Raw genomic sequence first — 18,973 nt, forward strand, 5'->3', positions numbered from 1 at the left:
TTCCTAAAACAGGTTTAAAGGTGGTTACTTGTTAAAGGACTCGTGTTAATAGTTACAAGGAAACATTAAAGGGATTACATTGTTGCTGGATCTTGATCTCGTATGCTTAGTGGTAAAAGAGAGGTCACCAACACTTTCATTCTCTCCAGGGCAGAGCTGGCCCCCACCTCCCACAGGGAATCCAGGCAGAACTCTAGTTTTCCCTACTGTATAGGGGGAGAGGGGGCTGCAATGACCTAATCAAATTAAGTTCTGAAGTGACACCCCACTGAATCACGGCTGCTCTAATTTCATGTCATGTCACATCGCTGGTCTGCCAAACCACTCCGATCAGTTACAGTTGCCGGAGGCCGGCTCATCAATAGGCTGGGGAAGAAGAGATGGGCAATAGCGCCTGCGCAGCTCAGAACTAAGCTCCAGGTGAACTCTGCGCGGAACTTCTGCACCCCGCGCCACGTTCGCTTGCGGTGGGCAGAGTCAGAGCAGCTCGTGGGCGTAGGCTTCCGACCACGTGGTTACGCGCATGCCCAATGGAAAAGCTTGACATCAGCCCCGCTTCCTCACCCTGGCAACGGGAGGGTGACTACTTCCGGTGCTGTGAGGGCTCGGGGCTGAAGCGGGTGAGTGTCCCTCTTTCTCACGCTGTCCGCGCCGCTGCCGCCGCGGCGGCGCTGCCTCTATCCAGGCCCCGTACGCTCGCCGGGACATCCTCTCCGGGGCCGGGAGGGGGCGGCGCGCATGATGCCCACTGCCTGGGGCGGTGCTGAAGGAGCGGATCCGGGACGTCCCTCGGCCCCTCGGTCGCGCGTGGCGCTCGTGTCCGTCCCCTTCTCCGCGCTGGCTCCAGCTGGGCGGTCTCATTCCTTCCCCCGGGAAGAGGCTGGCTGTGTGTGGGCAGTCCTCACTGTCCTTCACTCACTTTGCAGTCGCGGGCTGCGGGGTTCTCCGACTGGGAGGCCTGCAGGGACCCGAGAGTGTGCGCCCTACTCCTGCGTGGCGGGTCGGGGCGAAGGCACCCCCGTGCTGTAATAGACGCCTGGCTAGGGTCCCTCAGGAGGTTAGCATTTACTGCTCAGGCGGCGGAGGAGGAAAGGACTGAGAAGATGGAGAAGCAGCAGGAGAGGAGGGTGGAAACCAGGAGCTGAAGCTGCCCTGGAAATAGAGGGCATCGTGTTTCCGGAAGGAGGGAGTTTAACTTGACTCGCCTCTGTAGGGGAGGGGAAAGGAAAGGTATTTTCAGGACCATGTGACTGAGATCGTTGAATACTAACCTAAGGAATTTTTATACACTCGGGAGTTTAACAATATTCTTTTTTGCTTGTTTTAAATAAAGCTCCTCCTCCACGTGTAAAAAGCAGTGCATGATTATTAAAGAATGTCAGGAAAATGCAGAAATAATTATAAAGAGATCACCTGTAGTTTCACCAACCCAGCATTTTGATCCTTTTCTTTTTTTTTTATAGCAAATTCTCAACCTATTTATGATTATAGTGTGTGTATACAGTATGGTTATAACCAAAAAGCATAATTTTCGTACATTGTATCCATTGCATAGATTTTCTTTTCTTTTAGATATAATTAACATACCATAAACCCATCCTTGTACGTTGTAAATGTCAATGGTTTTTTCTATACTGATAAAGTTGTGTACCTATCACCACTATCTAGTTCCAGAACATTTTCATAATCTCCAAAAGCAACTGCCTATTATAATCAGTTCCCATTTGATCCCCCAGTCCCTGGCAACCACTAATCTACTTTTTTGTCTACTAATTTTCCTATTCTGGGCATTTCATGTAAATGGAATTACATGATATGTAGCCTTTTGTGTCTGCCTTCTTTTACTTAGCATAATGTTTTCAAGGTTTATCGATGTTGTATTACTTATTGGTACTTCTTTTTTAATGGCTGAATAATATTCTATTATATGAATATGCCACATTTTGTTTGTCCATCATCAGTCGAACCGTTGAATTGTAGTCTCTCTTTGACGATTATGAATAATTCTTCCCTAAACATCCATGTACAGGTTTCTGTGTGGACATAGATTTTCAGTTCTCTTGGTTATGTATCTAGGAGTGGAAATGGCTGGGTCATATGGTAACTGTATTTAACTTTTTGAAGAATCCAAAGTGGCCTGTCCAGCAGGATAAGAGGGTTCTGATTTCTCCACATCCTTGTTAGCACTCATTATCTATCTTTTGATTATAGCTATGCTATTGCTTTTGAAATGGTATCTCACTGTGGTTTTGAGTTCCATTCCCCTGATGGCTAGTAATGTTGAGCATCTTTCCATATGATTATTATCCTTTTTTGTATCTTTGGAGAAATATCAGTCTAATTCCTTTGTTCATTTCTGTGTTGAATTTTTAAGAACTTTGATGTTGTATGAGTTCTTTATATAGCCTGGATACAAGTCCTTTATCAGATATACAATTTGCAATGTTCCCTTCCCCCCTCCCCCCATCTTGTGGGGTTTTACTTTTGTGAATAGTGTCTTTTGAAGTACACACGTTTAAACTTTTGGTGAATTCTAATTTATTTATATTTTCTTTGGTTGCTTGTGCTTTTGGTGTCCTATCTAACACCATTATCAAAGATAAGATTGTGTTTTTTCCTAAGGGATTTATAGTTTTGTCTATTACATTTAGTTCTTGATCTGTGTATATCAAGGGATAGGTAGGTAGGAATAGGTAGGAATCCAAGTTCATTCTTTTGCATGTGGCTATCCAGTTTTTCCAGCACCATTTGGTGAAGACTATCCTTTCCCCATTTAATGGCCTTGGCACCCTTGTTGAAAACCAGTTGACCATAAATAATAAAGGTTATCATCGTTAACCATTTTTCTATGTTGGACATTTAGGTCACTCCCAGATTTTTGTTTTTCTAAATTATCCTGTGTTAAGGACAACATAAAAGACAAAGTCTTTTCTGTGTTTGAAGTTATTTTGGTAGAAAGTGTTCTCAGAAGTGAAATTACTGGGTCAAAGATGAAATAAATGTGTTTTGGAGCTCATTGAAGGAGGCATTAAACGCTCAGTGTCATGATGTTAAGAGTGACAAAATGCTTCTTTATTCATCAGTTGCTCTAGCTTAAGAGCCGGATTTCTGTAAAAGTCTTTTGCTATAAGATGGATGGATTTCCCTGACTTATTATTCTTTCAACTGCTTTTAAAAGACTAAATAAATCTAGAGTGAAAAACTTCAACACTAGGGGCAAACAGGACATGCAGTAGTTTTCTAGATTGTTTAAAGAAGAAAAAAGTGTCATCACATGCAGTAGGAAAATAAAACCGTCTTTGAGAGAAATAGGGTCAAGATTTAGACCTTAACTCAGTGCCTTGAAAGTCCCTAGAGCAAAAACAATGTTTTATTCTGAGTTTCTCTTCTGGTGTTGATAATTAGGTTAATTTACATTCATTTAGTCTCAGAGATGGCTAACTTAAACCTCTTTTTAGTAGATAGTACATGGTTTTAAAAAATTAAATACAAAAAACTATTAGAAAATCAAGTTTCCCTTTCATCTTTGACCCTCAGTCTTCCAGTTCTCCTTAGAGGTATCCACAGTATTATTGTTACTTGTGCCTGTGAAGACTAGTTCATACATAGAGTACCTCTGGAAAGATAGTATTTACAAAATTACACCTTTTAAGGCTCTTGATACTTACTGACAAATTACTTTTCAAAATGGTTACATCAGTTTATGGCAGCAGTACAGTGCTAGTTAGGAAGATTTCATTTTTGTTTATATTTCTTTGAATATTTTTTTCTTAATATTGGATATCCAGTTTATATTTCCTCTTTTGTGTATATTCTGTTCATGTCTTCTGACATGCTATTCATTTTGATTGGAGTTGTCCTTTATGAGATTTATTTTGGCAGCCTTTTGTAGTTGGTTATTTTACAATAGTCAGGATTTGGGGAGAAAAGTTAAAATGCTTTTTGTAACATTTATGCTAAGAGGTATGTGAGCTGAACAAGGGTCAAGGCAGTAGGGAAAAGGAAGTTAAATGCTTGACGGAGAAATTTATAGGACTTGGAAAGTGGGTACAGTCCAAGATGACTTCAAGGTAAGTTGGAAAAGGATTGGTGCTATTAAGAAAAATAAGGAGTAATGTGGAAAGAACTAGATTTCTATGGAAAGATGAGTTTGTTTTGTGTAGGCTAAGAGTGAAGAGGATCCAGGTTGAGCTATCCAGGAGACTTGTGACTAGAGCTCAAAAGACAAGATAGAGTTGCAAATCATCTGATTTACTGAGGGAGCATTGTTTTGAAAGTTTGGCAGTGGATGAAATTGCTGATATTTGAGAATAGGTCCATGGACAGGGAGTCATGTAAGAGGACAAAGTTGGGAAGTGTCCCTGAAGAGCTAGGATGGTAGATTGGCATGCTCGCCAAGGAGAGCAGGGGATCTAGAGAACAAAAGTTGTGAGAAGAAAAGACCATTAGGCTTGGTAACTTGGAAAAGATACAATTTATGTGAAGCAGGAAGTTTGTCTTCTTCCCAAACAGCTTTATTAAGATAGAATTCATTTATCATATGAATTCATTAAATTCATATCCACTTAAAGTGTACAACTCAGTGGTATACTCAGAATTGTGCAGCAATCACCACAGTCAATTTTAGAACATTTATTGCCACCAAAGGAAAGCCTGCCCCAATTAGCAATCACTCTCTAATTCCCCTTTAGCCTCCTAGCCCAAGGCAACCAGTAATCTACTTTCCGTCTCTTTAGATTTGTCTACTTTGGCCATTTCACATAAATGGAAGCATACAATATGTGGCCTTTTGTGTCTGACTTCTTTGATTGTTTTCAAGGTTAATTCATGCCATAGTATGTATCAGTACTTATTTTTTCTATGCCTAAATAATATGCCATTGTATGAATGTACCACATTTTATTTATCATCAGTTCATAGACATTTGAATTGTTAATCACTTTTTGACTGTTATAAGTAATTCTGCCATAAACATTCATGTACAATGTTTTGTGTGGACATGTTTTCAGTTCTCTTGGGTATATATATACCTAGGAGTGAAATTATTTGGTGTTATGCTGACTTTGTTTAATTTTTGACACAACTATTGCAGAGGACAACAAGTTGCCAGTGTTTTTTTTTTTTTAGAAATAATAAAATGAATTTTAATTCACTAGTGGAAAGAATGTCCATATTCAAGTATATCGTTCAGAAATAAAGGCATTATGAAAAATGAGCTATATAATTGTTTTCTGTTATATAAAACTATAACATGTTTGTGCATCTCCTTTCATTGGAAACCTTGTGTATTGAATGTTACCTCAAAGCTTGGCTAAAATGTTAGACATTTTTCTTGTGGATCAGTATATTGATGTAAGTATGCTTCATCAATTTCAAATAATGATTTGTAATAATGAGTACAAGTGTGATCAAAAATAATCCCAAGGATATTTGACATTAGTCTATAGTAATGATTTATTTTTTACTCCTTAGTCTGAACTGTAGAGATCAAGTACTATGATCTTTCCTTTCCTTTCCTTTCCTTTCCTTTCCTTTCCTTTCCTTTCCTTTCCTTTCCTTTTCCTTCCTTCCTTCCTTCCTTCCTTCCTTCCTTCCTTCCTTCCTTCCTTCCTTCCTTCCTTCCCTCCTTCCTTTCTTTTCTTTGTTTCTTTTTAAAATTTGGATTACCTGTAGTTTCTGTGACCTCTGAAGTTCAAGATCCAGAAAACCAAAACCAAAAACAGACTTCTCAGGTCACTATTATTGTTTTGGCCTTGTTTTTGTCTATTCCTGCCCTAGGTGGGATGAGTGTTGAGAAGCTTCAGCATATGACATTTCCCCCTTTACCAAAGTTTTTAAGTGAGATCTCATAGGCTTCTCTATTTTGGAACTTGGATTTAGCTAGTTACTTCTTGTTTCCAGAAGTTAAAAGTCATTTTTTTGGTAAATAATATGTTCAGATTTTTCAAAATTGAAAGGTATAATCTATGAACAACAAATTTCCACCCAACTTTTGTTCATTAGTCATTCAAATCTTCTGGTGGCCACTATTACAGTATTTTTTTGGGCATATTCTTGCAGATTGTACTTCGCATGTATATTTAGCTGTATTACTATTCCCTCACTCCCTCAAAATATGGTATTGCATGTATATCATACTATGCCTTTTTTGCTTACCAAAATGTCTTTAAGATTAGTCAATCTGTATTTCTTTATCAAGAATATTCTCATTTTTTCCAATGTCTGCTTTTATTTTTAACCACTTACATTAAGAAATACATTTGGTTCATATCTTTAATATTCAAATAATCCTTCAGTATGCATTTCTAATTTTGATTGATTTTGCCAAATTGCTCTTGTTGGGTTTTGTCATCTTAGGCAACTCTACATGTATGAGAACTGATTCTCAATAGCCTCAAAACGTGATATAATTTTAATGTTGGCCAACCCAAGTTAAAAAATGGCATTTGGGTATAGTTTTACTTTGTATCTTTCTTTGAGTGAGGTTTAGCATTTTCTGATCTGTTTAAATTGTTGTATAATTTTTCTATAAACTGGGATTTCCCCATTAGCCCTTTGTTGTCTTTTTTTTAGTCTTTTGTTGGAACTCTTTATTTATTAGGTAGGTCAGATCTTTAATGGGTTTTGAGTTAAACAAAAACTGATGTTGGAGTAGAAGTTGCTTCATTTCTAATTGAACTCAAAACATTCCAGTAACCATTGAGAGTTGGAGGCCAGAGTTGTACATTTCATAGCCTGTGTATTTAAGCTCCTTTCCCAGTCCAGCAGAACTTTGGGACCATCATTTTTGGAGGAGTTTATGAAGATGACATGATTAGCTAACGAAGTGTATTTCAGATAGTCTCTGAGGGATGGTAGAATGCTCAAAAAATAGCAAATTAATCATCTTCCATATTTTTTTTCCAGACAAGACTGGGAAGCAATGTTTTTAAATCTCTCATATACATTAAAATGCTATTATTACATCAACCTTATTTATTATAAAATATAGATGTTTCAGTTTCTTACTTATGAAGCATCTGATAACAGTTTGTTTAATAACCCAAATTGCTTGGATATGTGTTTATTTGAACTGAAACTTAATTTTCCAAGGCCTGAGTTTTCACTCCACCTGTATTTGTGAGGCTGTTGGGCCGAATCTCATTTCATGGCTGGGTCAGACATGATGGCCTGTATGCTAATCAATTAAATTCTACTTCGAAAAAAATAAAAAAATTCACTTGGTCAACTGACACACGAATAAATAGTAACCAAAGTCAAATAAGTTGAAATAACCAAACTCAAATAAGTGAGGTCATTAGAATAAAATCCATCCTTTGAAAGATAGATACCACAACAAAAGAAAAACAAAAGCAGGCATTTCAGTGTATTTTATTTAATCAGTATCAGCACTCTTTTGTAATCCAAATTTTCTTGCATTTATGAATATATGTAAACATTTTAGTATAACAGCACATATATATATATTTTTTTAATTTTAATTTTAATTTTTTTTATTTTTTGATTTAAAACTATTTGTCCTTTAGGGGCTTTGGGTGGCTTAGGCAGTAAGCCTCCAACTCTTCGTTTTGGCTCAGGTCATGATCTCATGGTTAGGGAGAGTGAGTCCCCCATTGGGCTGTGAATAAATGTGGGGAGCCTGCTTGTGATTCTTTCCCATTCTTTCTGCCTCTCCCCCTCTCAGGCTCACAGTGTCTCACAATTAATAAATACATGAAAAAACCTACTTGTCCTTTTTTAAAAATACATTTTTTCAAGTTTATTTATTTTGAAGTCAGTGCTGTCAGCACAAGCCTGATGTGGGGCTTGAAACCACAAATCGTGAGATCATGACCTGAGCCGAAACCAAGACTCAAACGCTTAACCAATTGAGCCACCCAGACGCCCCAAAGCTATTTGTCCCTTAGACGAAATTTTCTGTGATAAAAATTCAATGGAATCTTATTTACTATCAAACTTTAATTTAATTTAATTATTTTTTAAATATTTTATTCTCAAGCGAGATAATATACAGTGTAGTCCTGGCTTCAGGAGTAGAATCAGTGATTCATCATTTATATATAACACCCAGTGCTTATCCAGTTAGTGTCCTCCTTAAAGCCCATCACCCATTTCACCCACCCCCATAATCTTTAGTTTGTTCTCTGTATTTAAGAGTCTTTTATGGTTTGCCTTCTTCTCTGTTTTTAGCCTATTTTTCCTTCCCTTCCCCTATGATCATCTGTTAAGTTTCTCAAATTCCACATAGGAGAGAAATCATAGGATACCTATCTTTCTCTGACTAATTTCACTTATAATACCCTCCAGTTTCATCCATATTGTTGTAAATGGCAAGATTTCACTCTTTTTCATCCCCAAGTGGTATTCCATTGTGTATATATACCATATCTTCTTAATCCATTAATAAGTTGTTGGACCTTTAGGTTCTTTCCATAACTGGCTGTTGTTGACAGTGCTGCTGTAAACATTGGGGTGCATGTATCCCTTCCAATCAGCTCCTGTATCCTTTAGATAAATTTCTAGTAGTGCTTTTGCTGGGCCATAGGGTCATTCTATTTTTAATTTTTTGAGGAACCTCCACACTGTTTTCCAGAGTAGCTGTACCAGTACCAGTTTGTATTCCCATCAACAGTGCAAGAGGGTTCCCCTTTCTCCACATTCTCACGAACATCTGTTGTTTCCTGAGTTGTTAGTTTTAGCCCCTTTGACCAGTGTGAGGTGATATCTCATTGTGGTGATAAGCGATGTTGAGCATCTTTTCACATGTCTGTTTGCCATCTGGGTGTCTTCTTTGGAAAAGTGTCTATTCATGTCTACTGCCCATTTCTTCACTGAAATATATGTGTTTTGGGTGTTGTGTTTGGTAAGTTCTTTATAGATTTTTGATACTAACTGAATGGACTCTTTTTAACCAAGAATTAAAAGAAGTTAAAATACTGTATTGCAGTGCTTCTCAGACTACCTTTGGTGTAAAGGACCAACTTTAAAAAATTTTCAATCCATTATTGGCTATTTGTTTTGTAAAATGCAAAGGAACCAAAACCTCTACCACTCACCTCAAAAATAACCCCAAACAAAATTGAAGTATGGAACTGTGAATGCAAGATAAAAATAAAAGCTCAATTTAAAAATTATATTTAATAGATAATATTACTTCAAAAATATAAACAAAACAAAGTAATAGAAAAAAATATAAAAATTGGACACATTGTTTATTGCAAATGTGTATATAAACCAATTAAAATATTAAATAATAATCTCTTGCAGACTGGTAGCAAACCCTGGTCTGCAGACCACTCTTTGAGTAATACCACTTTTTTCGATTAGGCAGCTAAGTCACTTTTTCTGTTACTATTTATATTTTATATTGGAAAAGACTTATAACCTTCTCCACTTTAGAATAAGGTACAGATTTTTACCTAACAGTGTGAATCTGGGTGTTTATGTCAACCTCCCAACTCTCAGATTTTCTTTAAATCTATGTTGATTTTTAAGTTATTCATTTTTCCCAAGTCTGAGATACGTTCTGCCATCATTGCTGTTATTAAGCCAAGATTGCTAGAAGCTTGTGAGAAAAATTAGAAACTTTGTGGTATGTTGTTTTTAGTTTGTTTTATTAAATTTTATATTTTGTCTATCAAGAACCTCAGAAATAAAGCTTTTCATAATAATTAAGTATTTGCATGAGTATTGTTATTTTCATTTCTTGGTTTAGTCTTAAAATTTTGTTAGCATTTATGTTTTATGATTGAGCTGTGGAGCATTATACTGATTATTTTAAGTTCTTCACGGGCAGGTGTGAATCTGTTGCTTTACATCTTTAAGCAGCAATTTACAGATCTTAAATGTTCTCATTACACAAAATTTGTAATTATGTGAGGTTATGGACATGTTAACTGATATTATTATGGTGATCACTTCACAGTATGTGTGTGTGTCAAATCATTTTGTACACAAATTTACATAATGGTATATGTTAGTTGTATTGCAATAAAGCTGGGGGAAAAAAGTAAGCTGCAACCTGGGCTTTATATGAAGGTACCATCTGTGATTCTAGAATGACCCAGAGATTATTATATTTGCTTTGGAGGGAGTAGAAAGTAATATTTAAGTTCTATTGAGGTTTTCTTCAGTGTAAATGTGATTGAAGTTAAAATATCTTTGGACTCAGTGTGAAGTCTTTTCCAACATTTCTTTTGCTTATATGACTTCAAGCAAGTACTGTCTGTGGACAGAGATTTAGGTTCTTACCTTTTCATATTCTTTGCATTACCCAGTTAAATAACTTTGAAATTAGGTTTTTGGAAAGTTATCTATGCACAAATTTGTATAAGTTATGTTTATGTTAGTGAAAGAAATGTATACCATTTTTGGCTGTTTTTCTTTAGGGTAATTCTTCTCCTGCATTTACTTTTGGATGGAAGTATGCACTTTTCCCAATAGAAGATGGTAATCTTGGAGAATGACCATGGAGAAGGGGATGAGTTCTGGAGAAGGGCTGCCTTCCAGATCATCTCAGGTTTCGGCTGCTAAAATAACAGTCAAAGAGTTGGAAACAAAGCAGTCCCATAAGGAGAAGCGAGGGGGCTTTGTGCTGGTGCATGCAGGTAAGCTCTAAGTGGGCGAGTCAGAAGATGAAAATAACGTTGATTTTTTTTTTTCTTGTTTGAAGTACACTGAGAATTGAATTTCACATATGGACGAGGCAACTGCCAGAGAGGATTTGGAACCAGAGAGTGACATTGATACAAGCCTCTCCTACTCCCTACTTGGAAGATCTTATAATGACAACTCTTCCTATGTCTTCTTTACTTCTCTGCTGCATTATTTACTTTTGCCTGATATAATAAGAATAATTAAGTAGTTTTAAAATCAGACAAAGTAGGTGATGGGCATGGAGAAAGGCACTTGTGGGGATGAGCACTAGGTGTTATATGGAAACCAACTTGACAATAAACTATTATAAAAAAATCAGACAAAGTAATTTCTTTTTTTAGGTTTATTTATTTTTTTTGAGGGAGACAGAGACAGCGTGAGTGGGAGAGGTGCAGAGAGAGATGGAAAGAGAGAATCTTAAGCAGGCTCCACACTTGCAGTGCAGAGCCTGATGTGGGTCTTGAACCCATGAAATCGCAAGGTCGTGACCTGGGCTGAAGCCAAGAATCAGACACTTAAACAACTGAGCCACCTAGGTGCCCCCAGGCAAAGTCATTTCTTAAACTCTAGTTTGTGTTTTTAAAAATAATGCTACTGAAAAATTTTATTGACCCCATATTTGACTGTGCCCACTTTAGAATAGAATTATACAGTCATAGAGTTAGTTTGCCTTAATGTTATAAATGAGGAAGAGAGATTAAGTAGCTTCAGCCCCATGGCTAGTTTGTGCTAGACCCAGGTTGAGAAACCCTTTTGTGTGCCCTTAGTCCCAGTCTAGTGCTTTTGGTACTACATGAGCCTATAATCTCTACTTCAGAGGACCTGGGGGCAGACACAGTGAGGTTCAACTCCTGGGTCCCCCAGTCATTGAAGATTTTCAGTTTCAGAACAGTGCAGCCCTGCTCTCAGCAGGCTTTTCTTTTTTCTTTCTTTTTTTTCTTTAGTCATTTTTGTTTGCCTACATTTATTTAAGATGCATGACTTCTGTGAAGGGAGAAGGAATGGCTGGATCTTCTTTTAACTTTCCTCAGACAGTCAAGAAGGGTGGGATCAAGATTAACTTTGCTATGGGGTGAGGAGTAGAATTGCTTTCTTTTGTTTCATTTTGGCCTAACTGGTATCCTGCCTGGTCATTAACCATTGGCTATATCTAGACTAGATAGATAACTTGGGGAGTCTTACAGACTGTAATCCAGGAGAATCTAAGAAACCCAGGTTCAGTTTGCTTTTCTTTCAGAAGGTTTTACAAAGTAATGAGGTAAAATTTAGAAATAACCCAGTTAGAAGTAGACTTGGGACCATAATGCCTGCCTTCAGACTCCTAGTCTGGGGTTCTTTATACTATACCATGTTGATGGTGCGCCTTTTGTAGCACCCAGTGTTATGTGACAAACGTACAAGAAAAGTTTGAAATTTGTAACAAGCAACAACAAAGAGGTTTTGATTAGTTGGAAAGCACTGCTTTTTGACTATCATGCTAATGTCCCTCTTCTTTTACTCACTAGATGAGAATGGCTCTTAGATGAAGTTAGAGTTGGGGGCAAGCAGTAATAGGAGGGAATTATGTGGATTAGAGTGACACTCTTTTTCTAAATAATTACAAGATCAGATAGACTGATTGATTATGCAGAAATACATATTTTGCACTTTTAAGGGACAACATTTCAATTCCTTATCTATTGTAGAGATTCTTCCCCCCCCCCCAAACCCCCACTAGAGGAGACTTGTCTAAATTTTACTTGTTTGAGTCTTAGATTCTTGATTTTTCCTAGTCTGTATGCTACCTATACTTCTATACTGTTTATTGAATATCAAAAGGCTGAACACTTTTTACCTTAAAACTTCAAAGATGAAAGTTATCTTTACTTAAATGAAATGTCAGTATCACTTGCATGAGGAGAAAATAACTTTAAACACAATGCAACCAAAACAATGTAATTAAATTTTAGCTAAGTCCTATCTGTGGCTTAGATCCTGAGCCTACCTTTCCTTTGTTAGAGAAATTAGCAAATGTTAACCAGATATTAAAGATGTATTGTGGCCACACTGAGACTTTTCCCTTATTTAAAGAGGATTTTTATGTTAATCCTATTAAAACTGTCATCCATACACTAAAGTTATTTATTTAGCAATAGTATCCCATGATTTGGGAAATATTGCTGAAAGATTGAGGCCCCCAGACCTAAGATGACAGACCTGTTAGAGAAGCATGAAGAAAGGCCTGTTAAACATTGGCACAGGCCCCATGAAATTTCACACTTTTCTTGAGAGACAGGATTAGAATTTGGGTGATTATGGATTTTTGTTGGTTTTGCATCTTTTCTGCTCTCCTGGGTCCCTGATTGATAGCTTCATGACTAGTTTTTTCTCTGACTTGAGGAAAGGTGGGTTAAGTTTGTGTTAAGAGTCTGTAGGTCCCAGTGGAGAGCGCTGAGGCTTAGAAATGCAGTTCTTAATCTTCCTTATGTTGGACCCCTATGGGGCCTTGGTTGGGGGTGTGGGGGAAATGATTTAGAGCTCTGTTAAAAAGAACTTTGTTTAGAAGCCTAATCATCAAGAGAGTTTAAAGACCCTTGTCTTGGTTTCTTTCTTATGTAGATTATTTTCAAATCCCTAACTAAGCAAGTATTAATCTTCTAAGGGCAACAGATTTCAGAGCCATTCTCTTGAGTAGCTTGCTGGGTGTTTAAGAAATAGGCCAGGAGCACCTGGTTGGCTCAGTTGGTTGAGCATTGAACTTCGGCTCAGGTCATGATCTCACTGCTTTTGGTTCAAGCCCCGCGTCGGGCTCTGTGCTGACAGCTCAGAGCCTGGAGCCTGCTTTGGATTCTCTGTCTCCCTCCCCCGCTCTCTGCCTCTCCCCCACTCATGCTCTGTTTCTGCTTCAATAATAAACAAACAAACAAAAAAAGAAACAGGGACACCAGGATTTCTAATAGACATACATGAATGTGCTGTCACTGAGGTTTCAAAGACAACCTGAGCTATAGTCTAGCACTGAGAGGATATAAAAAGTTTGGATAGCACTGATGGCATTTTGGTGGTTATGGGAAATAACTTCAAATGTTATTGAGAAGCTGCCTAGTTTTCTGAAGTTCCTTTTAAGGATTCAGGATTCTGAACAGTAATTTGTCAAATGTCAGGAGCTTTCTAAAGGTCAACAGAAAGGAAAGTAAAGGGAGTCTGTCCTTGATACCTCTTAGGTTATCAACTCCAGATCAAAAAAACTGACTTTGGAGAGTGGTTTTTGAAAGGAGATAATCTTGGTGGAGCCTCTCTGGGGATATGAGCTACTTTTAGCTCTGCCTCTGAAAAAGGTAAGGCATGGCATTAAAAAGGCTTATGGTAGAGAAGGAGGCAATTAGATTTTGAAAATTCCATACACGTAGGAAAATACACTCTTGTCACCAATAGAGCATTAGTTTGTATGAACTATTTGTATAATATAAGCAAATTTTAATGATGACTAGCAATTGGTTGTTTTTTTCCACTACAGGTGCGGGTTATCATTCTGAGTCCAAAGCCAAGGAATATAAACATGTATGCAAACGAGCTTGTCAGAAGGTATGAACAGAATGTGTATGATGGAAACATTTCATTTTCGACCAGCAAACAGCTTTACCTTGAAATTCAAAATTTTAAGGTTTGGGTTAGAAGAGAGCCTTTAGTTTGGGCTGTGAAATTATTTTGCTCCTATTTGTGGGGTCTTTTGTTTTGTTTTGCTTTGTGTTTTTTGTTCTCCAAATGATGCTTAGATCTTTCCCTCCCTTTCCTAGATTAAAGTCTGTATTTTTGGAAATGTGGGCACATAATCATAAATCTTTTAATCTTTGCAAAGGCATTGAGCTCCATTGAAGGAGTAGGGAAAACAGTTCAAAGGCAGCCAGTGTATCTTTCTATGAAGAAAAGAAAAAAAATAATAAAAAATTAAAATGGGTGCTTTCTTAGGGAGATTATCCTGTACTTTTTCCTTCTGTTTCTCATTATGTAGTTTGTATCATAGCAGATTTATTGTCATTCCTAAGTTTAGCTTTGCCCTTGTTCTCAGTTGTGCTTTATTTTCTCTTTGGTTTTTGAGGTTTTGCTAAATTGTTGAATACTTAATTTGGATGCAGGAATGGACTCAGAAGAAATATTGCTTGTTTTTATTTTGATCTTGACTATATACTCTTATTGGCAAAGATTCCATTACTTTTTATGCAAATACAATGTTAACGGATATTATATATCACGTAAATATAGAGTCTCTCCCAGCTCTTTTCATTTAAATACCACTTAAAATGAAGCTTATGCTTTATTAATGAAATCCCACAAATAAATAAGAAAATTTTGTTATAGGGATTTTATTGTTTTTTAAATTTATAATGAAGCAAGAAGTTCTCTAAACTATTTCATATTTTTTCTTATTTTTTAATTTTGAAAGTTTTCATTGTCTGAAATGTTTTATATAACTATAGTCCTAGAATCCTAATATATTTGGAATGTATAATCAGTCTTCTCAATTTATAGAATGAATGAACTTCTTAAAAGTTTAATAAGGAATACAACAAAACATCAAAGAGATGTTTTGGGGCATCTCTTTGTTGACTAAATTGGAGCTTTAATAGTTCATTTAGAAATCAGTTTTCCTTTTCTCTCTTACCTTTATACTTAAGTAAGGTGGTTTTATAGGCTGTTACTCTCTATAGTTCACATTGCAAAAGAACATGATTTTGGGGGGATATGTTCCAAGACCCCCAGTGGATGCCTGGAACTTCAGATAGTACCAAACTCTATATGTACTTGTTTTTCTCAATATATACATACATAGGATAAAGTTTACTTTATAAATTAGACACAGTAAGAGATTAACAGCAATAATTAACAATGAAATAGAAGAGTTATATTGTGTGTATATAAAAGTTACGTGAATGTGGTCTTTCTCTGTCAAAATATCATATTATACTGTATTTACCCCTTCTTTTTGTGATAATGTGAGATGATAAAATGCCTACATGATGGGATGAAGTGAGGTGAATGATGTAAGCATTGTGATATGTAAGCCCTAGGCTACTGTTAAACTTGTGATGATATGTTAGAAGGAGGATCATCTGGACTGCAGTTGACTGGGGGTAACTGAAATGGAGGATAAGGGGGAACTACTGTAGTACCAAAAATGCTTTTGTCACATGTATGCGTCCATCTAAATGTTTGCATGACTGAGAGTCACTGCGTTTTAGTTAGAGATATGGAGAGCAAAACAGTGGAAGATGTTATTGGATTAGTCTGAGATTCAATTATGTATATAAAGTATAAATTATCAGGGTATTTATTCATTTATTTATTTTTCTCCAAATTTTTATTTAAATTCAAGTTAGTTAGCATACAATGTAATATCAGTTTCAGGTGTAGAATTTAGTTATTCATCACTTACATACAATACCCAGTGCTCATCACAAGTGCCCTCCTTTGAATTATTAGGATATTTAAATCAAACTGAACTGGCATAATGTCGATGGCTATTTTGAATTGCCCTGTGATGATTGAAGCCCTTCCACTTGCTAAATTGCCTACACTTTGCATTTAGTGGCTAGATTTTATTCATTGTCTTAATTTGAATAATAAATGAGCTATATCATAAATTATCCTAAATGCAAACACTTGCTTGTTTTAAATCTAAGTGGTTTATGTCTTGAGGTATGGGATGGAACTAGTGATCAGTTTTTATTAACTCTAAATGTCTCCTATACTTCCTTAAAGCATTGGAAAACTTCTGGGCCTATTTGGGAAGTTGTGGTTTTAAAATGAATAATCTCTCCCCTTGGTTTCATAGGCAATTGAAAAGCTACAGGCTGGTGCTCTTGCCACAGATGCAGTGACTGCAGCTCTGGTGGAACTCGAGGTATTTCTTTTCTCTATGTTTTACTTAAAATATTTATGAGTTTATGTTCATTATTCTTAAATGACATAAAAGTGCTGAGTTAGTTAACCATCAGTTATATGACAATGTTTCCTAACTGTACTAACAAAGTTATGAAGAAGCCTGTGATATTGCTAGGTTATTTTCCCTGGGGACTTCTCTGAATAACATAAAAGTTGGTTAAATCCACCTCCCATCCCCCCATTTCTGTGAGATTCATGAATATAAAAGTTACTGGTGTTTGGATATTTAAATTTTCTTAGTATGTTCAGTAGGGAAATTCCTAAGGTTAACTCCTCTTCCCCAAAAGGGAAGAAAAAATTACAGTTGTCTAGAAGTATCTAAATTGGAAGGGAAGTTTCCTCATAAGCCTGACACTTAGATTTGTATCCTGAAGCTATGCTCTGTGAAGGGTGTCTTGTCCAGTGTGATTGTTAAGTTGGTCTCCGGTTAACTGAAGACATTGAGGAATCAGTGGTGAGGCTCTCAAGTTTGCTATAATTTGTTGTACTATATAATGAGCGTTTCTTGGTTCTTATAATCTGAAACTTTGAGGATGAATTTGTCCTGGGGATATTGAGGCCTTCAGAAGACTGACTTTTGTTGCTCAAACTTATAGAAGATAGATTCCTATCAGTCTGTTTAGAGGATTATAGTGAACAAATAGTTTTCTGGTTGAGAATACTACTTAGGGAATCAAATAAGATATGAAGATAAAACAGTGATGAGTTTGAGGTAGGAGGTAGATGGACTAAGTCTTCTAGTTGACTGGATTGTGGCTCTTTTGTTCATGCTTTGATTTCAGAGCACCTACCCAGTCATGCCAGGCCTTGCTTTTCCCTATGAAAATTGACCAGGAGTTTACCAGAAGTTAGCCATGTTTTCTCTTTCTCTTTATGCTTAGTTGTAGATCTCCACTTTTGATCACTCTTTGTAGATTTTAATCTCTCCTGTTAATGCCTTCAGATTAGTACAAGTGTAGTCAAGGGAAGATGAATGTACATGATAGGTACAAGTTCTATTGTAGTGTGGTCCCTGAGAGAGACATCTGACTTGGGGTATGTGGTTCCCTCCTATGGTGACTGATACATCTTATACCAGCTTTACCAATCATTAGCCCTGGGCACCTCACAGATTCTCCTTGACTCAGTTTTTCCATTTATAATATGGGGGTAATTCCTATTTCATAGAGTTCTGAAGTTAATTGAATTAATGTGTGACAATCACTTAGGTCATTGTATGGCACAGAGTAAGCACCCCTTAAAAATTAGTAATTATTACTATTATGAAGTGTTTTGGAAATGATATATATGAGGTCAATATTTATGTTAACTGTCAATGACACATTTTTACAATGTTAAGAAGAGGTTAATTATATACCATGGATGAAAGGAGAAAAGTGCTGCAAGAAAGAAGATTGATGTACTTAATACCAGATCTTACCTTTACTCAAAACACACACACACAAGGAAAGCTTCATCTGTTTTAATTCAATTGTTAATTGCAAATCACTCTTCTTTGTGCGTAAGGCAGTGTCCTGAGATGATCTGTGCATGGAGTCAGTGTGGGTCCAGGGAAAGAAAAAGGTTAATGAGTAGCTGGGGGATATACTATAATGGCAACTATGAATACAAAATTGAGTAAAATTAAGTTTTTCTTTTCTTTTCATCTTAGAATAACTTTAATTTTCTCAAGTTATACTTATATCATGTTGAATATTTTATTACATTTTTCTCCAGTGATGAATCAATCATACTTTTAAAGAGTTTACCTATTTATGCTTAAAAGTGATTGAAAATACATTATGAAATAGGATGTAACTCATGAGTGGGCTTTATAGTTTTGAATGATGACCTCTGTTTTTTAAGAGCATGGATATCAAGTTCTTTTTTAAAACAAACTTGTTCTATTTTTGACTGGACTGTGTTATCTGGATAATGGTAGCGTGGTATACTGACCTGAGTGAGTTTAGGGCACTCCTCCCAGTAACCCTCATTGTTCAATTTGGAGAATTTCAGTTAATTATATTTAATAATTTATTTTTATGTGGAATCTTTGAAATATGTTAATATTTAAAGGCTAAGGCTAGCTGGAAGAATTTTGCTAAGTCTTAAGAATTATGTTGGAAGTTGTGCTTATACTGCCCCCTGCAGTTTCAGCCACTTTTGATTCACCACCTTTAAACAAAGCGAGGTTTTCAAGTAGAGTTCAGTTGAAGGAGTACTGTAATAGTTTGGGTCAATCGAAAGATACAAGAAAATCAGATTCTAAGATTTTCTGTACTTAGAAAAACTATAAATAATAGTTTTGAGTCCTTTCAGCTTACTGAAAAGTCCCAGAGAATCTGATTTATAATGTGTTGTTATGTTTAATTTGAGAGTAACTACTTATCTTTAATTTTGACCCATCTATTCAGTA

At 36.4% G+C, this 18,973-nt stretch overlaps 1 protein-coding gene across 1 annotated transcript in view; it reads left to right on the forward strand.

Moving 5' to 3' along the window:
- Positions 1 to 586: 586 nt before the first annotated feature.
- TASP1 (taspase 1) overlaps positions 587 to 18,973 on the forward strand; it is a 114,272-nt gene continuing 95,885 nt past the window's right edge. Inside the window, exons 1-4 of the mRNA XM_039219107.1 lie at positions 587 to 620; positions 10,389 to 10,607; positions 14,153 to 14,220; positions 16,469 to 16,537. Coding sequence (XP_039075038.1) covers positions 10,463 to 10,607; positions 14,153 to 14,220; positions 16,469 to 16,537 — 282 coding nt within the window. The 5' untranslated portion in view covers positions 587 to 620; positions 10,389 to 10,462. The remainder of the gene's footprint in view (positions 621 to 10,388; positions 10,608 to 14,152; positions 14,221 to 16,468; positions 16,538 to 18,973) is intronic.

The sequence above is a fragment of the Hyaena hyaena genome, unplaced genomic scaffold (genome assembly GCF_003009895.1).
Source record: "Hyaena hyaena isolate Hyena2069 unplaced genomic scaffold, ASM300989v1 scaffold_789, whole genome shotgun sequence".
Classification (NCBI taxonomy): Eukaryota; Metazoa; Chordata; class Mammalia; order Carnivora; family Hyaenidae; genus Hyaena; species Hyaena hyaena.